Source organism: Salvelinus fontinalis, chromosome 42, assembly GCF_029448725.1.
Source record: "Salvelinus fontinalis isolate EN_2023a chromosome 42, ASM2944872v1, whole genome shotgun sequence".
Taxonomy (NCBI): Eukaryota; Metazoa; Chordata; class Actinopteri; order Salmoniformes; family Salmonidae; genus Salvelinus; species Salvelinus fontinalis.
The window spans coordinates 835,574-861,320 of NC_074706.1; the positions used below are offsets into that span (position 1 = coordinate 835,574).

Consider the following 25,747-nt stretch of genomic DNA (forward strand, 5'->3'; position numbering starts at 1 on the left):
AATTCACAGTGGGATCTGTCCCAAACATCTGTGCTTGTGGGAGCAAATCAGGACTGTGTGTGTGATCCTAAAGTGAATCTCTTCAGATAGCCCTATTATTCAGAACAAGTGGGTAGAAATATGCCATGTCCATCACTGACACATCGCGTATCTGTTTCTCTGTCAACAAGTGACAGCTCCTCCCAGCTCGCTAACAACCAAGTGGCGAAGACAGTCCAGCGTAAAATAGTGCAACAAAGGTTCAATAAAACGGTCAAATTGCAAGGTTCACAATGTAACAGTTGTCTGGGGTCGTATCCAGCTTGCTAAAGAAAAATAGCTAGCTAGCTAGCTAACATGCTACTACTAGCCGTGTTACTAGTCAATAAAGGGATATTTTGCACCATAAGGTATTATTGATTCAAATCGTTACCAAAAAGCTGAAATCACTTGCTGAGCATGGGGGTTGTCGTTTTTTCCAGATAATATACGGTCTGGTGGGGGGGATGAATCACTTCCGTGTAGATTTCCTGTAAATAATTTCCACAATAAATAGCCAAATAATCAGTATCCGAATTTTATAATAATAGACATATTATATTTTGAACCTTATTTATAGTAAACGTAAAAACATACAAAGGTTTTCTTCAAATAAATGTCGCCTTCTCTCTCCAGTAAGGAGCGTTCCAATATAGATTGTCCCACTACCCGATTCGTAGGTTTGTTACCGGAAGTCCTGTTGTTTTGTGGATGCTTTTTGTGTTGACTCTGTAGCTAGTTACCTAACTACCATAACCTTGTTTTCTCTCAATACCTCTGGCATTTATATTTATTCGAATAGCTTCATATACAGTACATGCTACAACTTAAATCTCGAAATGATAAACAATGTTATTAGGACCGTCATGGAGAGAGACAACTTCCAACAGTAGCTAGCTTTGCTAGCCTGCTAACGTAAGCTAGATTGCTTCCTAGCCTTTTGCTAGACTGGTTCGCAACACTGACTCACCTGAATAAAAGTAGCTAAACGTTACCAACTGTTAACTGTAGCTAGCTACGCATAGACCTTTTTCCATGATGTCTGAAGCCATCGTAACCTTCCAGTCTCAGCTCTCCGGAGTCATGGAGACGGTATTCAAGGCTGCTATGTACGAGATCACCAGGCTGGTGGAGGATAGCTTCCTCAAGGAGGTTTCCCGGAGCCGGGAGCAGGTCGAGTCACTGAAGAAGCGGCTGCAGTGGTCGGAGAACAGACGCAGGGATAGGGACAGAGAGGTAGGCCGGAGGGGGAAGTGTGCGGACTGTGGGAGAGCCGACGAAGAAGCCGAGGAGAGAAGCTCTGGAACCTCACAGACAGGTGAAGAGAGAGAGAAATCTGAAGACAGTATACAGTGCTATCAGAAAATATTCATACCCCTTGACTTATTCCACATTTTGCTATGTTACATCCTGAATTAATGGATTAAGTTTATATTTTTCTCACCCATCTACACACAGTACTCCATCATGACAAAGTGATAACATGTTTTTAAAAAATGGTTACAAATACAGAAATATTCAATATGCATACGCAGTCAAACCCTTGAGCCAATACTTTGTAGAAGCACCTTTGGCAGTGATTACAGCTGTGAGTCTTTGTGGGTACGTTTCTAAGAGCTTCCCACACCTGGATTGTGCCACATTTGCCCATTTATAATTTTTTTAAGTTCTTCAAGCTTTGTCAAATTGGTTGTTGATCATTGCTAGACAATTTTCAGGTGTTGCCATAGATTTTCAAGTACATTTAAGTCAAAACTGTAATTTGTCCACAGGGACATTCACTATCTTGGTAAAAACTCCGGTGTTGATTTGGCCTTGTGTTTTAGGTTATTGTCCTAATAAAAAGTGAATTCATCTTCCAGTGTCTGGTGGAAAGCAGACTGAACCATGTTTTCCTCTAGGATTATGCATGTGCTTAGCTCCGTTTAGTTTTTATCCTGAAAAACTCCCCAGTCCTGAACAATTACAAGTATACCCATAGCATGATGCCACTATGTTTGAAAATATGGAGAGTGGTACTCAGTAATGTGTTGAATTTGCCCAAAACATAACACTTGGTATTCAGGACATAAAGTGAACTGCTTTGCCATTCTTTTTTGAAGTATTACTTTAGTGCCTTGTTGCAAACAGGATGCATGTTTTGGAATATTTTCGTTCTGTTCAGTGCCTTGTTGCAAACAGGATGCATGTTGTGGAATGTTTTTATTCTGTACAGGCTTGCTTCCTTTTCACTCTGTCAATGAGGTTAGTATTGTGAAGTAACTCTAATGTTCTTGATCCATCCTCAGTTTTCTTCTATCACAGCCATTAAACTCTGTTTTAAAGTCACCATTGGCCTCATGGTGAATTCCCTGAGCAGTTTCCTTCCTCTCAGGCAACTGAGTTAGGAAGGACACCTGTATCTTTGGGTGTGTTGTGGAAATTACCACTAAGGACCCCAAAGTCAAGCTTAAATGAATTTCTGTTTATTCAAGCCAGCGGAGAGATTACAAACAGCACTTTGTGTGGAAGTTAGTCAGAAGCTCTGTTGAGGTATTTCCCCCTCAGCATATTTATACTATCACTACTTGTTACACAATGATAGCCAAGTACATCGTTTCTCAGCGAAGTGTTTTCTCCCAGAGACCAGCTGCTCAGGAAGAAAACACCTGGCAACCACAGAGTCTGGGTATTCAGACAATAATTCCACTCCCGCTGAGCTGACCTTGTGAGAGTGTTAGCAGTTGATGTTATTCTTCAGTAACACTAACTCCAAAGCAAATCAGGGGGAGAAAAATAGATTTATTTGAGAAGGACAAATCATAGATGTTATGCTGGGAGGTAGATGTTCAGTCTCCCCTGTCCTCAGCTTTTCTCCACAGAACAAAGAAACAGGATGCCACTTATAACACCCCACCCTAGCCTGGGGTTGACCAATCAGAAGTCCTTGCAGTACAACTGGGCCAATGGCCAAATAACAAGTATCCTGCTCCAGACTCAATCTACAGACCAATGAAAACATGGCACATGTAGCTCTGAGTTCAGGACTGACATTCAACAGATTCTAAATAGCTGTTGAACTGAAAACCAACTATTTCTGTTGACAATTCCCTATTGACAATTAAGTCTAGTCCTCTCATCCCCTGCGTTGTGTATTTATCTTCAAAATATTTTATAAGAGCAAACCTCAAATACCCTGTCTGTCTAGGGCGGGCACATTTCTAAGTATGCAGCAGGTAAAACATGTATGATAAGTGTGAGAGACTGTAATCAGAAAAAGACAGTAAAATTCCACTATAGGTGTATTAATTACTTCACCATGCTGAAAGGGATATTCAATGTCTGCTTTGTTTATTTTCCCCATCTATCAATAGGTGCTTTTCTTTGCGAGGCATTGGAAAACCTCCCTGGTCTTTGTGGTTGAATCTGTGTTTGAAATTCACTGCTCGACTGAGGGACCTTACAGATTATTTTATGGTTGGGTACAGAGAGGAGGTAGTCATAAAAAAACAACTGTTAACACTGTTATTGCACACAGAGTGAGTCCATGCAACTTATTATGTGACTTGTTAAGCACGTTTTTACTCCAGAAATTATTTAGGTTTGCCATAACAAGGGGTTCAATACTTATTGACTCAAGACATTTCAGATTTTCATTTTTTATTCATTTGTAAACATTTAGAAAAACAATTTCATTTGACATGATGGGTTATTGACCCAAAAAATCTATATTTAATCCATTTTAAATGTAGGCTGCAAAACAACAAAATGTGGAAAAAGTCAAGGGGTGTGAATACTTTCTGAAGGCACTGTATACAGTAATATATTGGTTATTGAACTACAGTAAGTTAAATGGATATACACCCGATAACAGATTTACGGTAATGGAAATACATAATCGGTCGCTGATGTGTACTACACAGAAATGCATAATTATGGATATGAATGTCAATCTCTTCATGGTGATGTATCCTGAATAGGTACACAAAGGTAGAAATATGCAATATCATCCATTGCATGTACACTACCGTTCAAAAGTTTGGGGTCACTTAGAAATGTCCTTGTTTTTGAAAGAAAAGCAAGTTTTAGTCCATCAAAATAACATAAAATTGATCAAAAATAGAGTGTAGACATCGTTAATGTTGTAAATGACTATTGTAGCTGGAAACGGCAGATTTTTTATGGAATATCTACATAGGCGTACAGAGGCCCATTATCAGCAACCATCACTCCTGTGTTCCAATGGCACGTTGTGTTAGCTAATCCAAACTTTATCACTTTAAAAGGCTAATTGATCATTAGAAACCCCTTTTGCAATTATGTTATCAGAACTGAAAACTGTTGTCCTGATTTAAAGAAGCAATAAAACTGGCCTTCTTTAGATGAGTTGAGTATCTGGAGGATCAGCATTTGTGGGTTTAATTACAGGCTCAAAATGGCCAGAAACAAAGCACTTTCTTCTGAAACTCATCAGTCTATTCTTGTTCTGAGAAATGAAGGCTATTCCATGCGAGAAACTGCCAAGAAACTGAAGATCTCGTACAACGCTGTGTACTACTCCTTTCACAGAACAGCGCAAACTGTCTCTAACCAGAATAGAAGGAGGAGTGGGAGGCCCCGGTTAATAATTGAGCAAGAGGACAAGTACATTAGAGTGTCTAGTTTGAGAAACAGATGCCTCAGAAGTCCTCAACTAGCAGCTTAATTAAATAGTACCCACAAAACACCAGTCTCAATGTCGACAGTGAAGAGGCGACTCCGGGATGCTGGCCTTCTAGGCAGAGTTCCTCTGTCCAGTGTCTGTGTTCTTTTGCTCATTTTAATATTTTATTTTTATTGGCCAGTCTGAGATATGGATTTTTGTTTGCAACTTTGCCTAGAAGGCCAGCATCCCAGAGTCGCCTCTTCACTGTTGACGTTGAGACTGGTGTTTTGCTGGTACTATTTAATGAAGCTGCCAGTTGAGGACTTGTGAGCCTTAATTTCTCAGAACAAGAATAGACTGATGAGTTTCAGAAAATGTTATTTGTTTCTGGACATTTTAAGCCTGTAATTGAACCCACAAATGCTGATGCTCCAGATACTCAACTAGTCCAAAGAAGGACAGTTTTATTGCTTCATTAAATAGAACAACATTTTTCAGCTCTGCTAACATAATTGCAAAAGGTTTTCTAATGATCAATTAGCCTTTTAAAATAATAAACTTGGATTAGGTAACACAAGGTGCCATTGGAACACAGGAGTGATGGTTGCTGTTAATGGGCCTCTGTACGCCTATGTATTCCATAAAAAATCTGCCGTTTCCAGCTACAGTAGTCATTCACAACATTACCAATGACCATACTGTATTTCTGATCAATTTGATGTTATTTTAATGGACCACAAATTAGATTTTCTTTTAAAAACAAGAACTTTTCAAAGTGACCCCAAACTTTTGAACGGTAGTGTATTATTCTAATGAGCTCCGCCACCAAACAAAACCAAATTTGATTGGTCCGGAATGGCCCAAATCTGAACCAATCATAGACGTCTATGTTTCACATGTTTTGACGTCATTACAGCACAGTAGAGTACAGTACAGAGAGAGAGTTCAGTACAGTAAAGTATTTTTTTATTTAACTAGGCTAGTCAGTTAAGAAAAAAAATCGTATTTACAATGATGGTCTACCAGATGGCAAAAGGTATTCTGCGGGGACAGTGGCTGGGATTAAAAATAAAATAAAAATATAGGACAAAACACACGTCACGACGAGAGAGACACCATAACACTACATAAAGAGAGACCTAAGAAAACAACATAGCATGGCAGCAACACATGAAAACACAGCATGGTAGCAACACAACATGACAACAACATGGCAGCAGCACAACATGGTAGCAGCACAAAACATGGTAAAAAATTATTGGGCACAGACAACAGCACAAAGGGCAAGAAGGTAGAGACAATAATACATCACGTGAAGCAGCCACAACTGTCAGTAAGAGTGTCCATGATTGAGTCTTTGAATGAAGAGATGGAGATAAAACGGTCCAGTTTGAGTGTTTTTTTGCAGCTCGTTCCAGTCGTTAGCTACAGCGAACTGAAAAGAGCAGCGACCCATGGATGTGTGTGCTTTGGAGACCTTTAACAGAGTGTGACTGGCAGAACAGGTGTTATATGTGGAGGATGAGGGCTGCAGTAGGTATCTCAGACAGGGGGGGAGTGAGGCCTAAGAGGGTTTTATAAATAAGCATCAACCAGTGGGTCTTGCGACGGGTATACAGAGATGACCAGTTTACAGAGAAGTATAGAGTGCAGTGATGTGTCCTATAAGGAGCATTGGTGGCAAATCTGATGGCCGAATTGTAAAGAACATCTAGCCACTCGAGAGAACCCTTACCTGCCGATCTATAAATGATGTCTCCGTAATCTACCATGGGTAGGGTGGTTATCTGAATCAGGGTTAGTTTGGCAGCTGTGATGAAAGAGGAGCGGTTATGATAGAGGAATCCAAGTCTAGATTTAACCTTTGCTTGCAGGTTTGATATGTGCTGAGAGAAGGACAGTGTACTGTCTAGCCATACTCCCAAGTACTTGTATGAGGTGACTACCTCAAGCTCTAAACCCTCAGAGGTAGTAGTAACACCTGTGGGAAGAGGGGCATTCTTCTTGCCAAACCACATGACCTTTGTTTTGGAAGTGTTCAGAACAATGTTAAGGGTAGAGAAAGCTTGTTGGACACTAAGGAAGCTTTGTTGTAGAGCATTTAACACAAAATCCAGGGAGGGGCCGACTGAGTATAAGACTGTATCATCTGCATATAAATGGATAAGAGAGCTTCCTACTGCTTGAGCTATGTTGTTGATGTAAATTGAGAAGAGTGTGGGGCCTAGGATTGAACCTTGGGGTACTCCCTTGGTGACAGGCAGTGGCTGAGACCGCAGATGTTCTGAATTTATACACTGCACTTTTTGAGAGAGGTAGTTAGCCCTCCGAGACACCAATACTCCATAGCCAGCCCAAAGGAATGGAATGGTCTACCGTATTAAAACCAAGTCAATAAAAATAGCAGCACAACATTGCTTAGAATCAAGGGCACTGGTGACATCATTTACAACCTTTAAGGTTGCAGTGACACATCCATAACCTGAGCATATAGAATACTATAGATATCAAGAAAGCCAGTCAGTTGATTATTGACAAGTTTTTCCCAACACTTTTGATAAACAGGGCAAAATAGAAATTGGCCTATAACAGTTAGGATCAGCTAGATCTCCCCCTTGAAGTAAAGTACGCACCGTGGCTGCTTTCCAAGCAATGGGAACCTCCCCAGAGAGGAGAGAGAGGTTAAAAAGGTCAAGAGATGTTCTTGGCGATGATAGGGGCATCTACCTTAAAGAAGAAAAGGTCTAAACCATCTGAACCAGATCTCTGGGGTCAAGTTTAAGGAGATCGTTTAGCACCGCGGTCAGCCTGTAGGGAGAAACTTTGTAGCGGGGCAGGGGGAAAAGAGGGAGGAGCATCAGGGATAGTCACATTAGAAGGGGTGGGAGATGAGGAAATGTTGGACGGGCAAGGAGGCATGGCAGAGTCAAATAGAAATCCTGACTTAATGAAGTGGGGATTAAAGAGCTCAGCCATGTGCTTCTTGTCAGTAACAACCGCGTAATCAACATTAAGGGACATGGGCAGCTGTGAGGAGGGTGGTTTATTCTCCAGGTCTTTAATTTGCCAGAATTTATTAGGGTTAGACCCACAGAGAGTGAACTGCTCCTTAAAGTAACTAACTTTGGCCTTCCTGATAGTCTGAGTGCACTTATTTCTAATTTGCCTGAACGAGAGCCAGTCAGCCTGAGTATGCGTGTGCTGAGCGATTTGCCAAATGGAATTCTTGAGGTGGAATAATTCTGCCAGATCACGGTCGAACCAGGGGCTGAACCTGTTTTTAATTCTCATATTCTTCATGGGCACGTATTTGTTAACGGTACCACTGGAAAATATTAAAAAAAGAAGGTCCAAGCGTCTTCGACAGAGGGGATCAAGCTGATTCTACACCAAATTACAGTGGCCAGATCATGAAGGCAGGCTTGCTCATAAACGTTTTTTAGCAATGACAAGTCAGGACAGGTCAGGACAGTGATCACTAAGGTCATTACAGAAAAAAAACAGACTGATACCTATCAGGATTATTTGTACGGATAACATCAAGGAGAGTAGCTTTTCTGGGTGTTTGGAGTCATACCTTGTGGGATTGGTAATAATCTGAGAAATATTTAGGGAGTCCCATTGCTTTAGGACTTGATCAGGTGGTTTAAGCATGTCCCGGTTTAGGTCACCTAGCAGGACAAATTCAGACTTAGTGTAAGGGGCAAAGAGAGAGCTCGCCTCAACAGTGCATGTGCGCTGGAGGCGAGCGAAAGCTCTGGAGAGAGGGGGGAGTGCGGCGGGGGTACCTATACCAGACAGGGAGACAGGGCAGAGCTGACGGTGAACAGATCGCCAGGTGGAATCCAAGCAGCAGTGCAGCAGGCAACGGGAGTAGGTGTCACACCCACTTGGGAGAAGCTTTTTTCGGGAGGCAGATTCCTTGTAGAAAATCCCAGCTAGCTAGCTTACGTAGCTAGCAAGTCTCTCTCCGTCTTTTCCATGTGGAAAAGGAGGTCGTTAGCTAGCTATTGTTACTTTTTTTTATTGTACAGTATAGTACATTATACTACTCTAGTCTGCTCTACTGTAGTGAAATGTACTGTACTGAACTTTGCTCTTTACTGTACTGTCCAAACTTGTGAAACATAAACGTCTATGATTCGTTGTAGATTTGGACATTAGAATAATAACCACCAATCATGGACGTCTATGTTTGGGCCAAATCAAGGCTGTAGATGTTGAAATCATGGCCGGACCAGCCCCCAAAACGACGTCTGTGGACGTTAAAATCAAGGCCAGGGCGGACTGACCATATTTCAACTACTTTTCAAAATCCATGGACGTCTGGTGTTCAGTGGGTGAGGATGTTGGTTACAGTAAATGGAAAGAGAGGGGGCTCATGGGTAGGTGTCAGTAAGAGCCGGGAGAGGTAACAGAAACTGGAGAGAGAAGAGGCAGCGACTGAGAGGGAGGGGTTGTCCAGACTGTTTACACACTTGCTTTGACCACCAGACGACAGAAAGAAAGAAAACAGTTATGAGCTGAACATAACAGTATGGCAGTGGAAGAGAGGACAGTAGAACATAACAGTATGTCAGTGGAAGAGAGGACAGTAGCAGGAGACCCTATGAGCTGAACATAACAGTATGTCAGTGGAAGAGAGGACAGTAGCAGGAGACACTATGAGCTGAACATAACAGTATGCCAGTAGAAGGGAGGACAGACTATGATTACATTTACATTTTACATTTAAGTCATTTAGCAGACGCTCTTATCCAGAGCGACTTACAAATTACCCAATGTAGCCAATTCAATTGGAGTATCAGTAATTCTGATACTGATTTGGTAACAGAATAACGAGTTTTAATCACTTAATAATTCAGAAACAAATTGGTATCATTAAAAACATGAACTAATTGGTAGGTATACCATTACTTGTAACTTCTGTGAACTTTCATTATCCTCCCTCATGAGGGACAGAAATTAGAACATATCTTAAACATATGTGGGTTTTTGGTTACGGAATTACAAGGCAAAGTTTCTTAAACTTACAGAAGGCAAATAATTTCTCCAAAACTAAATATGTGTTTATTACTTGACAGGGGTCTTTACTTCAACATTATTGTGTTCTGATGTATTTCTGATACCTTAAGACTTTTTCCTGTTAGATGTTTTCTAAGATCCCTTTTCTGTCTTTTTGATCAGAAATCAAAGCCTTTACTCAGGCCTCATTTTTTAATGGAAAATGGTTCAAAAGTATCTAGGCTTTCATTTCCCCCAAATGTAGACTCTTAACTTTCATTTGACATGCTCCTATGAACTTTACATGTTGGTGCTCATGGGTACTTTTACATGGAAATGGCCATATGGAGGCTGCTGTATTGTGTACCTTTCATACTTTGGTGATCACTGATCAGACAGTATTGGTTTAAAAAAAGAGTCAAAGTCCTGGCTGGTGGTGGCATCTTAATAAGATGTTTCCTTTCCTTCATCTGATGTGAGGAGACTCCATTATCCACAATGTTACTTTCCTTTTACTCCAAATGAAATGTTCTCTTTGTTTACCTGTGACCAGGTGTGGAGAGGGGGCGTGGCCTGAAGCAGGAGAAGGTACAAGGGGAGGAGTGGAGCAGCTGTGGGGGCGTGGCCAGGGAAACAACCTTCAATGATCTGGAGGAGGCTGAGGCCACCAGCCCTAAGAGAACCTCTGAGGTAGGTAGGGGACTGACTAAACACATGGAGGCTGAGGCCACCAGCCCTAAGAGAACCTCTGAGGTAGGTAGGGGACTGACTAAACACATGGAGGCTGAGGCCACCAGCCCTAAGAGAACCTCTGAGGTAGGTAGGGGACTGACTAAACACATGGAGGCTGAGGACACCAGCCCTAAGAGAACCTCTGAGGTAGGTAGGGGACTGACTAAACACATGGAGGCTGAGGCCACCAGCCCTAAGAGAACCTCTGAGGTAGGTAGGGGACTGACTAAACACATGGAGGCTGAGGCCACCAGCCCTAGGAGAATCTCTGAGGTAGGTAGGGGACTGACTAAACACATGGAGGCAAAGGCTACCAGCCCTAGGAGAATCTCTGAGGTAGGTAGGGGACTGACTAAACACATGGAGGCAAAGGCTACCAGCCCTAGGAGAATCTCTGAGGTAGGTAGGGGACTGACTAAACACATGGAGGCAAAGGCTACCAGCCCTAGGAGAATCTCTGAGGTAGGTAGGGGACTGACTAAACACATGGAGGCAAAGGCTACCAGCCCTAGGAGAATCTCTGAGGTAGGTAGGGGACTGACTAAACACAGGGAGGCTGAGGCCACCAGCCATAGGAGAACCTCTTGTATCTACTAAACACCTTGGAAGAGTGGAGGGTGCAGTGTTACAAAATGCTCAGTTAGAAATATATTTTTAAGAACATATTAGAATTGTGAGGAAGAATTGGGCAGCCTTTTTCAAACCTCTCCTCATATTTGAACTGTTACAGAACTAAAACACCTGATTCAACTTGTCAACGAATCATCAAGCCCTTCACTACTTGAATCAGGTATGCTAGTTCAGGGCTATGACAAAGTTGTGAGATGTCTGGGGGTCCCAGAGGAGTATTCTGAATATAGAACCATCATGTCAGCTCTATTCAGTCACTGTCAGTTTATCCATCATTTAGTTAGAATCATTTGCTCTTCCAGTCCACAGAGGTCGGAGGTCAGAAGCTGGACAGCCTGCTGAAAGAGGAGGCTCTCCACAACACTGAGCTACAGGAGAGATGGGAGTTCTGCCTGGATGGTGAGTCAGGAGTGTACAACAAACATAACACAGACAATTGCCCACCTTTTATGATGATGAGAATGATAACGAGAGTAACTTTTATAGTATGCTGTGTCATTTAAAATGTATTCATTGTTATACATGTAAAGTCAACTTGAAGCTATAAGTAAACATTTAACATTACAGTTACTCTACTACCGTTTCTAGTAATTCTAACGTCTTAAATATTAATGCTACTAATGCCTCATGTCCCCTGTGTTTTCAGGGGCTGATGGTTCAGACGTCTCGGGGCCCAGTAAGAGTTTTATTCAGCAGGATCTACAGCGGTGCCAGGATGACTGGGGGTCCGCTCTAGACCAGGGACCTGAACCACCGGGCCCCGAGGGAGAGGCAGAGGACCACACCGACCCTCTCTACCGCCCTCGTTACAGCATGGAGGACCTTGGGGGCGCCTTTGAGAAGTCTGGTTACAGTGGTGATGGTGGTAGCGACCATCTTCTAGACATGGAAGGGCTGGATAGGCTTCCTGGTTCTCCGTCTCGTCTGGGGGCGCTGAGCTACGGAGCTGCGGGTCACTACCAAGTGAACCTGGGGGGGTCTGAGGGGGGAGACCATCACCATCGCTCCCACATGCCTCGCCCCCATCAGAGCCGGAGGGAGCAGGTGGGGTCGCCAACGCCATCCCCCCACCCTGAGGTGGGAGACCGGAACTGCCTGTTGATAAACGAGGAGGGGTACCTGCAGGACTCCAGTGTCTTGTACCCTGAACACGCTGTGCCGGAGTCGGGTAACAGAGCTGGCCACAGGGGGCTAACCTCCATCCACTCTGGAAGCTCTGCCCACAACAACACAGAGAGCCTGTATGGTGCTGCTGGCAACTTTGGACACTCTTTAAACCTCAGCGATCATTCACAAGAACAGGTAAAAGGAGGAGGGGGGAGGCGTCATGCCTGCAATCAATGTACCATGACCTTCCCAGACTTTGGTTCCCTCAAGTCCCACAAGCAGACACACAAAACTGGTAGAGAGTCAGGATCTGGGCCTCCATACTCCTGCACCCAGTGCGGTAAGACCTTCACCCAGGCCTGCAACCTCAAGGTCCACCAGCGGGTTCACCAGGCAGAGGGACTCCACCTCTGCAGCCACTGCGGCAAGGGCTTCACCTCCTTCTCCGACCTGAAGAGGCACAAGTGCAGCCAGACGACAGACAAGCCCTACTGCTGCTCCATCTGTGGGAACAAATTCAGTCGGCTCTGGAACCTCAAGTTGCATCAGCGCATTCACACGCAGGAGAAACCCCACCGCTGCACTATGTGTGACAAGAGCTTCACACGCGCAGACATTTTGAAAGTGCACCTGCGCATCCACACCGGGGAGAGACCGTACTGCTGCGCTGTGTGTGGACTCCGCTTCAAACGACTGGACCATCTGAAGTTGCACCAGCGCAAACACAGGCCGGAACTCCTGAACTGAATTTTTTAAAACATTTTTGTTCCTTAGCATATGCTTTTATCCAAAGCGACTTACTTTTAGTGCATTCATCTTATGATAGGTTGGTTCGTTATTATTTTATTGGACACTGAGAAAAAAAATGTTTTTGATCAATTGTTTATTAATAAGGACATTGAAAATATGAGCTGTTGGAAATCTAACCATGTGTTGAATAAGAATGTATGCCTTAAATTATAGACTGTCTGTGAATTGTCTGTCATAATGACCATGCCAACCTACCAAACATTAGAATAATACTGCTTTCATGACAAGTCTGCACTGGTGTAAATTACTTAAGGAAAAATACTTTAAAGTACTACAAAAGTAGTTTTTTGGTGTATCTGTACTTCACTATTATTTTTTTTACAACTTTTACTTCACTACATTCTTAAAGAAAATAATGTACTTTTTACTCCATACATTTTCCCTGACATGCAAAATTACCAAAAGTTACATTTTGACAGGAAAATGGTCCAATTCACGCACTTATCAAGAGAACATCCCTGGTCATCCCTACTGCCTCTGATCTGACGGACTCACTGAACACAAATGCTTTGTTCTCTAATTAATGGCAGAGTGTTGTAGTGTGCCCCTGGCTATCTGTAAAAAAAAAAATACTACTAATAATAATAGTTGTGCTGTCTGCAAAATATAAGGTATTTTAAATTATTCATACTTTTACTTTTGATACTTAATTACATTTGAGCAATTCCGTTTACTTTTAATACTTAAGTATATTTAAAACCAAATACTTTTAGACTTTTACTCAAGTAGCATTTTACTGGGTGACTTTCAGTTTTACTTGAGTCATTTTCTATTAAAGGTATCTTTACTTTTACTCAAGTATGACTTTTGAGTACTTTTTCCACCACTGCAAGTCGGAAACTGGCAACCTCAGAGGTAAAATTAAGTTATTTGCATAGAGCTTCCTATTGGTTGATTTTGATACTTTCCAAGTGGGAAACTTGGGTATTATCTTTCTACAACGAGTTCCAAGTTGTACATTTCTGAGTTTCTTAGTTCCGACTTGTCATGAATGCAGCATATGCCTCATATTTTCTGTTCATCAAGCTTGCTTTCTACCCCAGTCACTAACCATACTGTAACCATGCATTTTCTTCCTGTACATAATACTTTGTTAACTGAATGAATTGAACCTGAATTGCCGTAATTGTCTTTTATGTACAATAAATATTTTGCTCCCATGTAGTCGGTGAATATATCATTCCTTAAAGACATGCTACTGACCTTTGGCGACTACTAAGTATTTTTTAAACCTCCCGCTTTGGGCTGGATGTGTCAATCTGTAGTTCATACATGCAAAATCTATGATCGGAATTACTGTTTAACCTTTCAGTGATACCCATCCCGGTTTTACAGCGAAAACACTATGTATTTATATTATCTAACCACAATAGCCAAACACATAACGGCATGTTTTCACCAAGTTTCCACCGTATAGGTAGCTTTCACAAAACCCAGAAATAGAGATCAAATTAATCACTAACCTTGAACAACTTCATCAGATGACAGTCTTATAACATCATGTTATACAATACATTTATGTTTTGTTCGAAAATGTGCATATTTGGGGTATAAATCGTAGTTTTACATTGCAGCCACCATCACAAAAAGCACCAAAGCAGCCAGAATAATTACAGAGAGCAACGTGAAATACATAAATACTCATCATAAAACATTTATGAAAAATACATGGTGTACAGCGAATGAAAGATAAACATCTTGTGAATCCAGACAATATTTCCGATTTTTTAAGTGTTTTCCAGCGAAACCACAATATAGAATTATATTAGCTTACCACAATAGCCAAACACACAAAGCTATTTATTCACCGCAAACATAGCTTTCACAAAAAACAGCAATAGAGATAAAATTAATCACTAACCTTTGGACAACTTCATCAGATGACAGTCTTATAACATCATGTTATACAATACATTTATGTTTTGTTCAAAAATGTGCATATTTAGAGCTGCAAATCGTGGTTATACATTGTGAATACGTAGCAACAATTCACCAAAATCTCCGGAGATATTTTGGACAGTCACCTAATCTAACCAAAGAACTCATCATAAACTTTACATAAAAATACTTGTTGTATGGCAAATGAAAGATACACTGGTTCTTAATGCAACCGCTGTGTTAGATTTAAAAAAATAACTTTACTACAACATACAGCATGCATTATTGTGAGACAGCGCTCACCAACATATTACACAGAAATACGAAATAACATCATAAATATTCTCTTACTTTTGCTGATCTTCCATCAGAATGTTGTGCAAGGAGTCCTAGGTCCAGAATAAATTGTTGTTTGGTTTTAGAATGTCCATTTCTTCTGTCGAATTAGCAACTTTGGCTAGCATTGTGGAGCGCACGTGTCCATCATCTCTTGGCGCATGGAACGAAAAATTCCAAAATTCCCAATAAACGTTGAATAAACTGGTCAAACTCGGTTGAAAATCCTACTTTATGATGTTCTTCTCATATGTATCCAATAAAATGAGAGCCGGAGCAATTCGTAGTGTATACCGAACGCTTTTCAGAAGACAATGTGAGGTTCCCCGGCGCGCAGATGAAAACTGACAAAAGGGCGGACCTGTCACTCCAAAAGCTCTTATTCGGCCTCACATCAAGCTAGACACCCCATTCAACCTTCTACTGCCTGTTGACATCTAGTGGAAGGCGTATGAAGTGAATACAGATCCATAAATAAAAGCCAGTTGAATAGGCAGGACCTGACACAGAGCCTCATTTTCAGAATTTTCACTTCCTGTATGGAAGTTTGCTGCCAAATGAGTTCTGTTTTACTCACAGATATAATTCAAACAGTTTTAGAAACTTCAGAGTGTTTTCTATCCAATAGTAATAATAATATGCATATTGTATGATCTAGAACAGAGTACGAGGCCGTTTAATTTGGGCACGATTTTTTCCAAAGTGAAAACAGCGCCCCCCTATTCACAAGAAGCTAACCTCAATTAGCCACGAAATCCCTAGTTTGAAAGTGACTGTTTTTCTGGAAGCTGTGCTGGTCCTTTTCCCCTAACATTTTCAACACATTCATAAGCCATATAGCATTTCGAGTTTAGCCAATGAGCTTCAGTCCCCCTGCCCTTTGAGTGACAGCTAGCAAGATGAACACATAGCAAAGCGAGAGATCAATAACATGGTGACATATCTGCACATATGTGATGTAGTACGCAATTATCGGATCCACTTTTATATTGTGAGGGCTACTTTCAGAACTTCTTGCTAAAGTGTACAAAAGTACCAGATAATCCCTTTAATTCCATTGGTAAATATGTTTTTAACCATTTGTATAGCTTACAACTATATTTTCACCATAGACGAAGTGAAGTAATTATCGAAGTAACAAATATGTATAATTTGGCGCAAACGAAAGGTTTCACTTGTTTCTATTAACGCGTTTCATAAAACGTTCCCTTACCTTGCGGACATTGATCACGCAGGGCCACCGTACAGCAGAAGGGTGACGTGCGATTGAAAACAATCGAATTTCCGGAATCCATCGTCGATTAGCATGTTTTTTCGATTTCTTCAATTTTAACAAAAATCTGGAGACAACTACCCCATGCTCATGAGGTGATGTCAGCCTTTTGGTAATAACGTTTGTAATCAATAGTACTGTATGTTGCAAAATATCTCATTATTGACTTGTAACAAGGCTAGTACCGGTATCATGTTAGCTAGCTAGCTTTTTTTTTTTTTAGCAAGCCTGATACGACCCCATTTTTTGTCTGATACCTTGTTTGTTACCTAGTCGAATTTTGCGATGTGACCGTTTTATTGAACCTATGTTGCACGCTTCTGCGCTGGACGGTCTTCGCCACTTGGTTGCTAGCTAGCTGGAGGAGCTGTCACTCTTATTGGTTAGAGAAACAGATACGTGATAGACATGGCATATTTCTACCAACTTATTATGAATAATAGGGCTATCTGAAGAGATTCACTTTAGGATCACACACACACACACAGTCCTGACAAGCACAGATGTTTGGGACAGATCCCACTGTGAATTGATCTGTGAAAAAGACACACACACACACACAAGCAGTATGTCGGAGAACCTCGTCCTCACCTTCCAGACCCAGCTCTCGGGAGTCATGGAGACGGTCCTAAAGTCAGCCATGTATGAGATCACCAGGTTGGTGGAGGACGGCTTCCTGGAGGAGGTAAGACGTGGTCAACAGGAAGTGACACGGAGCCACCTGGAAGTGGAGTCTCTGCGGACCCTGCTGCAGCGGGCAGAGAGTCAGCTGAAGGATGTCAGTCAGAGGGCCAGGTGTGGAGACTGTGGCAGGACAGATGTCTACAATGAGGAAACAGACGACATACCTCCAGGTGTACAGGACAGTAAGTGGGGGCTTCCTTTGAGTCACAAAATACTTTTAGGTATAACCAAGGGTTAAATGGTGAATGTGTAGGTATTGCAACTGTTTCCAAAATGGGTTGCTTCTCCCTATGACAGTTTATAAATAGCTATGCTCATCTACCACTGTTCTTCCCCAGCCTAAGGTTGGTTCCCTCAACCACAATATAACCAATTAGCCTATACCTTTTGAGACATTATACTTTGAGTTCAGGGGGTGTATGTTATGCTGTTGTCTCATTAGTAGTGCGTTCATGAGTTGCACACCGTAGCAAAACGTTTTGCACCGTCCGTTTACTCCAAATGCTCTGGAACATGAGGTAAAAGCTCTTGAGTTCCATTCTGTTTTCAAAATGAAGTTGTAGTTCATTCTTTTTTAGTAGGGCAGCAGAGAGACATGCCATGAACTACAACATCGGTTTTTCTACATTGTGCCACTTATGAATACACCGGCACACTAGTTGAATGCCTCTCCTGGGCCTGGTTCAGCAGCACACAATGTTGGCCAGAGTTCAGATAGAAATATATGATGTAGAACAAGCATACCTCTGGTATATAGAATAAGGAATCACGATAGTTCGAGTCATTTAGGCATTTCTATCTGCAACGTTCTACAAAGTGTTCTTACCGAACATGGCCCTGCTGTCTCACTGGTTGTCACCTGTCTCCTCAGGTGTGCTTCAGCTGAGCGGGTGTGACCTGAAGCTGGAGGAGGAGCCAGAGGTCAGGTGGAGAAGCTGTGGACAGGAAACAGTGGAGTCGTCACAGGTAGCAGATAAACCAACTCCTCCAGCTCCCAGTCCTTCGGTGGTAGGCAGTGTTAAGGAGGAGGAAGGGGAGGAGGACATGGAGCCGTGGAGAATCAAGGTGGCCATACAGCCGTCTGCAGCTCACACCTACACAGAGGAGCAGCTAGACTCACACACACTCGTTCAGATTACAGGAGACTCTATTGGGTTTCCCTCTGCGGACCCAGAGGCCCAACAGGTCACCCAGACACCCAGACTAGCAGGGCCATCTCAGAACCAGAGCAGAGGACCCAGCAATGATGGTGACAGAACGAGGAGTAGAGCCTCACCGGTGTGGATAGGCCGTAGAATATTAGACACGGATACTGACGTTCACAGACAAGCTCAGTCGAACCTACGACTGGTAAGAGAGCCTCTGTCGTCCTCTGAATCGGCAGAGGCGAAGCAGCTAGCTAGAGATTTCGCTTCCCCAACCAATCCCAGCACAGCGGGGGCCTCTGTCTCCTCCTCCTCATCAGGCTGTCATGTCTTCAGCTCTCTAAACTACAGGATTCTTTCCAAATATAAGCCCAGCGCTCAAACCCTGCCGCGCATGAGAGTATACAGGGATGCTGCCAAGCGGGGCGGCTACCCGATGTACAACAGGGGGACCGCCCAGGGAGGGCTCACCTCCTCCCAAACCCCAACCCAACAACAAGGGAACCACCAGCATCACCACCCTGGGAGGCTGGCCCTCCGCTGCCCAGTGTGTGGTAAGGTCTTCCCCCATCCCAGTAGCCTTAAGGCCCACCAGCAGACACACACGGGGGAGAGACCGTTCATCTGCGCCCTGTGTGGCCGGAGCTTCACTAAGTTAAGCAACCTGAAGGCCCACCGGCGCGTTCACACTGGGGAGAGACCCTACAGCTGCTCGGACTGCAGCAAACGCTTCACACAGAAGTGCAACCTTAAGAGGCACCAGAGGATTCACATGGAGAATGATATATGACGTGGGTGGGGAGGAGTGTGTGTGTGTGTGTGTGTGTGTGTGTATGTGGGTGGGTGTGGGGTGGAGTGTATGGGTGGGAAGGGGTGTGGGTGTGGGGAGGAGTGTGTGTGGATGTGGGGAGGAGAGTGTGTGGATGTGGGGAGGAGTGTGTGTGGATGTGGGGAGGAGTGTGTGTGGGTGTGGGGAGGAGAGTGTGTGGATGTGGGGAGGAGTGGGTGTGGGGAGGAGTGTGTGTGGGTGGATGTGGGGAGGAGAGTGTGTGGATGTGGGGAGGAGTGTGTGTGGGTGGATGTGGGGAGGAGTGTGTGTGGGTGGATGTGGGGAGGAGTGTGTGTGGGTGGATGTGGGGAGGAGTGTGTGTGGGTGTGGGGAGGAGTGGGTGTGGGGAGGAGTGTGTGTGGGTGGATGTGGGGAGGAGTGTGTGTGGGTGGGTGTGGGGAGGAGTGTGTGTGGGTGGGTGTGGGGAGGAGTGTGTGTGGGTGGGTGTGGGGAGGAGTGTGTGGGTGTGGGGAGGAGTGGGTGTGGGTGTGGGGAGGAGTGGGTGTGGGGAGGAGTGGGTGTGGGGAGGAGTGTGTGGGGAGGAGTGGGTGTGGGGAGGAGTGTGTGGGGAGGAGTGGGTGTGGGGAGGAGTGTGTGTGGGAGGAGTGTGTGTGGGTGGGTGTGGGGAGGAGTGTGTGTGGGTGGGTGTGGGGAGGAGTGTGTGTGGGTGGGTGTGGGGAGGAGTGTGCGCCAGGGGTGTTGTTTGTTAATTTGACCCATGTTATTGCATAAATACTATATAGTTTGTTATTCCTTTATATCAATACTGTTGATATGAAGTTTAACATGATGTAGGATAGATACGCTGTGTTTTCCCCCATGGTGTTGTCTACAGTTTTTATAATAATGTATAGTCATTTACATTTCTATAAGTGAATTGAAGTTTCTCTAGACCTAGTTCTCAGATGAATGTTCTACCATAGATGGCTAGTGTGGTAGCTAATTAATGCTTGTCTTTTAAAATCTGAGCACATGACAATGCTCTATCCATGTTCTTCTGAGTGTCCCAAATCAAATGTAGGCCTATACAACATGTAATCGAATATGTACACCCTATAAAATGTAACATAAAAAAATACCTTGGTCAATGAACAATGGCTGCTGAGTGAATAAGGTCAATATTGCTTGTGAATGGAGATAGTTCATACAAAAACAAAGTGGATAAAAAAAAAAAATCTTTATGAACAAAGATTTGTATGAGAACATACAGCATGGTTGCATTGTGAAATCAAAATCATAGCTGTGCACTGTTCCCATTGGAAGTATAACATACAAGGGATGGATACAATAGTTTTATTTTATAAGTAAATGGGGTGACTGAAGAAATAGTTTTGGACTAAATTAGATGCAGGCCGAGGATTTGTTTGTGGTTTTTAAGTCCAAATTAAAGCAGTCAAGTGTGTCATTTTGTGTCTGATTTGTGTCATTTATTTGATTCAGTACTGTGTCGGGTATATTTTCTTCCCTGGTGTAGTGGTATGCTGGTATTCTACTTTTATGGTCAAAAGTAGGGATAGGGTGCTATTTCACTGACCAGGACCCATAGGGCTCTGGTCAAAAGTAGTGCACTATATAGGTGATAGGGCACCATTTTGGACTCACAAACACATAAACAGGCATTTAAAGAGACTACTACCTCTGGTCCTGCAAACAGACCACTCCTGGACAATGCTGATTGTGTGGTTTGTGTCCACAGTATTAAGTTAAAGGTAGGCTTTTTTTTACTACTACTGGTAAATATAACGTTGTTAATATGTTTGTAGTTGTGATGAGAAATGTGCAGTGTAATGTATATCTCTTGGAAAACAAATGTACGCGTTCCAGAGCTTAGATGCTGCTGACGCTTGACAGATCTTAAAACGCCTGGAAAGGTATTTGACGTATCAGCTAACCGCATCATACGGTATGTTACAGAAATTTGTCAGTCGATGACACATTCGATGGCGTGGCACGCAACCATTGGTTGTTGCCTCGCCTTAGCTGTGGAATGGGACCTAAGATTTCTACTTGACTGTATATATAGATATCCTATGAAATTACTAGATGGGCTCTGTCATAAAACTGCAAAGTTCCATACTGGGGCCAAATGGCAGCCATCTTGGTCAGGGAGAAATCCAAAACCAGTCGAATTGAAATGAATGGCAGTAGAGGCATACAGTAGGTGATGCATTTCCTGCTTTTACTTCAGCAAGAGAATAAAAGTAAGGCATATCAGAAGTTGTGTAATGAAATTATAGTCAATCTAAAATATTGCAATATAATTATAAATACATTTAATACAGGTTTATACCAATTTTCTGAACATATAGCCTCCCAAATATATGTAAACAGACCATAAATGTATCAGATTTAGTTTTCTTGGAAAGCTGTGAGTGCTATTATATGATACAGTATCAGTACTTGTTGCATTTACAACTTATCTAAGTCCCGTCATCAGCCAGCATGTTGCTGTGGATTGACTGCGTTGTTGGAATGGAATGTTGCCATATTGGCAGTTCATTTGAAAAATGTATTGAATCATTCCTCTAAAACTGTCTGGCTAGCTGTCCTGTAGGATTTCACTCCAACCCTAATGTAGTACACGTGATTCTATTAGTTAGCTGGTTGATAAACTGAATCAATGTAGTTACAACTGGGGTTGAAACGAAAACCTACAGGAAGGAACAGCTCTCCGGAACAGGGTTGGCCAGCCCTGGCATAGATAAATAAAGGAAAATTACCATTACTCATATTGACCACTAGAAGCTGCTATAAAACCGAAAATAAACTTTCTTGTGACTATATCACAAGCATTATATGGCATGACAAGTTTAAGGTGTGTGTGTGTGTTTGTTTGAGAATACACAATGTTGTTATGGTATTGTTAAGAAAAAAACACCTCACAAATCCATTCCAATTTCAAGTCACACCTAAAGTAATTCCATGCGTGTAGAGGAATATTTTGTACACCGCTATACATCATAGCGCAGTCCTTCTCTCCAGCGGCAGAATCAGGTTCTGACCACCACCAGAACCTACAGGGTAAACACCAGTCATACTGTTAGACTCTATGGTAAAAACATAATCCTGAAAAATATCAATGTTTTCAACTTGAATTGTTCAGAGGCTTTCTATAAGAGTAGTTGTATATATTACGCTTTGGTCAGTGGTGTGCCGTCCACCCATTTCCAGGTTCCCTGTGTCTCTCTGTCCGTCAGACCAATCCAGATCCATTGATCAAATGTAGTGAGAAATACCTTTGTTTAGGAAGATATATAACACCAGTCAAACGTTTGGACACACCTACTCATTCAAGGGTTTCTCTTTATGTTTACTATTTTCTACAATAGCTATAGCTACAATAGTCATTTACAACATTAACAATGTCTACACTGTATTTCTGATCAATTTGATGTTATTTTAATGGACAAAAAAAAAAAAAAAACATTTCTAAGTGACCCCAAACATTGAACGGTAGTGTGTGTAAAAAATAAAATATTATATCTTCAATGAAGATTGATCATATCCATCTCACCCCTTCTCTCTCTCTCTCTCTTACAGCATTTTGAATTGCTTTATTGGCATGACATAACAATGTTCATATTGCCAAAGCATACGATTCATTGAGAATATTAACATCAATGACAATCAGTAGCAAAAATAACCAATGGTGGAGGGATGGGGCTGTATTTTAAATGGAAATCATTAAGAAAATAAACATACGTACAACGGACAATAGGGTTAACAATAACAACACAATGGCATAGAAGACAAGCGCAGGTTGGTTGATCTCATGGCAGGCAGCAATGTAGTACCCTGCCAACCCACAGATCTCTGCATCCCCCCAACAGGAAGGGAAGCTTCTTGTCAACTGAGGTCTTGAAATACTTCACCTTTGATTTAAAAGTGATTTAATAACATATGTTTTCCCTCGAATACACTCTCTCTTACCTGTTCATCTTCGCTGTTAATGATCACCAGGTCTGCTCCTCTGCTCAGACAGTCCTTTCTGGCGTAATTCCAGGTGTTCTTCACAGTGGAGTTGTAGTAACAGCTGCAGCCAAACTTCAGCCATCCTTCGGTACAGGTTTTCGCTGTTAACTGAACTTTAACAACACATTGCATTGCAATACAATCAATCAATTTCAGGACCTATACACCTAGTTATCTTTATTATGTTAGAAATATGATAATTTAGGCCGAGGCTACGATTACGGGGTTTTCGCCCTTGACCCTGTCCTACCCCTCTGAAAGCTTCTCTCTCAAATCTTAATGAGCGGAATCACGTTCTGCTCATATGTTGTTGTACACACACGTTCAATGTTTTTCACTTTACTCACCCTCTTCTGAACCATCAACCAATTGGATCATGTGATGATGTAGCCTGTCTCTCTGCCTCATATTTCTGATCAGTTGAGATTTGAACAAACTTTCCCAAAATATATGACGTTCTAAAAATCAATTTGAAGGCTACATCCTTCTGTCTGTTGTAATGGATATTGCCACAGCTAGCACAAGCAGGACGCAGTCTTCCGATTGCACTGGGGCAACACAAGTAGCGTTTTGTGTGAGATGTAATCAGTATAGGTATGATAACATATAGCCAGCAGTCTGCCTTCTGTTCAGCCAATGCTTGCAATGATGATGATGAAAAAAGAACATTTAAATCGCTATTGACTGCCTGTCTGTTTCTTGCATGTTTGATATGCTGTGTAAACCACACATAGATTGCCTTAATAGCTGCATATCATTCCCCTCCTGAAAAAATGAAATTGCTAGACAAACTGTTTGTGTCATACCTATGTTTGCAATGGCCTACTGTTCCAACAGACAAAGACCTACGTTTGTTCAAGCTGTTATGTGTACAAGCGGCAGTGGAGTCACCGAGCAGCAATTGAAGCAGGTAGGCTAGTGGATCCCGCATGCGCAGAAATCTCCGTATTTTTTAGCAACAGCAAGTTGGGTTCCAGAAAATCCAGAACTGCAGTCACTCCATATTATTTATTGGTCTTTATTACATAGGGAAATAGGATTTTGTATTTATTTTTTAAAACAAACAGATCTGTTGTTGAGAATATTAGCAGCATATCCAGAGACCAAAAAGGTGAACAAAAAAACACAGTTATTGACAAGGTGAAATCACAATGAATTTAATCAATATTCTACAAAGAAAATAAATATCAACTCATTGACCAGAAAGCAAATTCTGAAGATTGTCTTTGTCTGTCTATAAGTTGCCAATGTGAACGTGATCTAAAAACAGATGAAGCAATGGTCGCTTTATAACCCATTTCATACTTGTTACCTAGAAATAAATGATAAGCACAATTGTACTTGTCAAACTTACAGGAGACTGACAAGCCAATGATCCCAGCCAGTAGAACACACAGCAGCCCCAGACACACTGCAGCAACTAGGAAGGGTCTTTTCCATGAGCTATCAGAACCTGACCAGAGAAGGACTTTCTATTAACTACAGTAATATGAACTGTTTGATTATAATATAAGGGATACAAGGATGGAACGTACGTACGTGCGTGCGTGTGCGTGCCCCCCTTACCTGAGTAGCCAGGTTGTGGTGTGCTTCTTGGGGTCACTTCATTCCCAGTCTGGTAGTAAGTAGACACATCTGGAGGTTCACACATGGACTCTTCAAAGACATAGTTATGGTTGTCAACTCCAAACGGTTCCCAGAAAACATCTTCATTGGTATAAACAATGTCCCCGGACATCTCCATGGTTACCACTGTCTCTGTAAGCTATTTGTGACGATGGACAGGGAACTATCATACCAGGAAGATCCATAGAGGGAAAATGGAAAAGAAAGGCTAGCTGTTGACATATTAATGTCGTACGTAACAGCCGCAAGCAAATTCAGGGCGTTTCCAGAACTCCTTTAACAAACAGATTCTTGTTGGACAGGACAGAGTCAATGAAGACGTCAAGTGGATACATGGTCGTGGAAACAGATCAGACACGGAATTAAACATATTACACGTTTATTACAAGACTTTAAAATAGTTATTACAAGTTGCATCGACTCATGTGGATAAGCATGAAAGGCTGTATACAAACTCCAAAATTCAGGAGCTTACTTAAAGGGATTCTTCACCCAAATGACTAAACTACACATTGGTTTCCTTACCCTGTAAGCAGTCTATGACACGGTATGACAGCAATCTATGCTTTGGTTTCCAGTCGCTAACCAGTTGCTAACGTTTTTGCATTTGTGGCACAAATCTCATTCAAGTCATGGTCAAACATTAGCATTTGGAAACAGTGCCAGGGATAATGAACCAAAACATGGATGGCTGTCATACCTTGTCCATAGACTGCTTACAGGGTAAGGAAACCAGTATGTTATTTTGCAATTTGAGTGAACTGTCCCTTTAATGCACCTAGTTGCAGGTTGTTATTTAGGTTAGGTACACAATGGATAGATTCAGTGGAGAGATATCACACATCACTCAGTTAGTTTAGTTGAACACAGCAAACAGTGAACCAGGCCCACAGGCAAATACAACATAACTACAGAAAGTAAAGCTCAATGGTCAAATATTAGCCTTCCCCTTCAAATGCACAGATCATAATACAGCTAAACAATTCAATAACCGCTTGTGCTTCTACTTTGTTGGCCTCCAAGCTGTCACAACAAGGAAACAAACAACAATTGCCTTTACTCTTAGTTTATCAAAATGC

The 25,747-nt window shown here is 42.3% G+C and overlaps 2 protein-coding genes and 1 long non-coding RNA gene across 4 annotated transcripts; 2 read left to right on the forward strand and 1 right to left on the reverse strand.

Moving 5' to 3' along the window:
* Nucleotides 1-1,047: 1,047 nt before the first annotated feature.
* Nucleotides 1,048-14,085, forward strand: LOC129841290 (zinc finger protein 180-like). Of its 2 annotated transcripts, none has more exons than XM_055909488.1 (4): nt 1,048-1,336; nt 10,200-10,588; nt 11,311-11,407; nt 11,655-14,085. In XM_055909488.1, exons 1-4 carry the CDS (start codon nt 1,054-1,056, stop codon nt 12,860-12,862), a joined length of 1,977 nt encoding a protein of 658 aa, XP_055765463.1. In that variant the 5' UTR covers nt 1,048-1,053; the 3' UTR covers nt 12,863-14,085. The 2 variants fall into 2 exon arrangements, with proteins under 2 accessions (XP_055765463.1, XP_055765464.1); XM_055909489.1 differs by having other exon boundaries at nt 10,200-10,336.
* Nucleotides 14,086-16,372: 2,287 nt separating this feature from the next.
* Nucleotides 16,373-19,063, forward strand: LOC129841294 (zinc finger protein 324B-like). Its single transcript, XM_055909496.1, has 2 exons — nt 16,373-17,278; nt 17,968-19,063. Exons 1-2 carry the CDS (start codon nt 16,981-16,983, stop codon nt 19,029-19,031), a joined length of 1,362 nt encoding a protein of 453 aa, XP_055765471.1. The 5' UTR covers nt 16,373-16,980; the 3' UTR covers nt 19,032-19,063.
* Nucleotides 19,064-20,252: 1,189 nt separating this feature from the next.
* LOC129841332 (uncharacterized) lies at nt 20,253-23,988 on the reverse strand. Its single transcript, XR_008757305.1, has 4 exons — nt 23,390-23,988; nt 23,001-23,155; nt 22,206-22,306; nt 20,253-22,084 (listed from the first exon to the last, which is right to left on the reverse strand). It is a non-coding gene; the product is annotated as an uncharacterized LOC129841332 (long non-coding RNA).
* Nucleotides 23,989-25,747: the final 1,759 nt, after the last annotated feature.

Coding starts and splice junctions, on each gene's coding strand:
- LOC129841290 (XM_055909488.1), top strand. CDS start 1,054: ATGATGTCTGAAGCCATCGTAACCTTCCAGTCTCAGCTCTCCGGAGTC. Junction 1,337..10,199: donor CTCTGGAACCTCACAGACAG/GTGAAGAGAGAG, acceptor ACCTGTGACCAG/GTGTGGAGAGGGGGCGTGGC. Junction 10,589..11,310: donor GCCCTAAGAGAACCTCTGAG/GTAGGTAGGGGA, acceptor TTGCTCTTCCAG/TCCACAGAGGTCGGAGGTCA.
- LOC129841294 (XM_055909496.1), top strand. CDS start 16,981: ATGTCGGAGAACCTCGTCCTCACCTTCCAGACCCAGCTCTCGGGAGTC. Junction 17,279..17,967: donor ACCTCCAGGTGTACAGGACA/GTAAGTGGGGGC, acceptor CTGTCTCCTCAG/GTGTGCTTCAGCTGAGCGGG.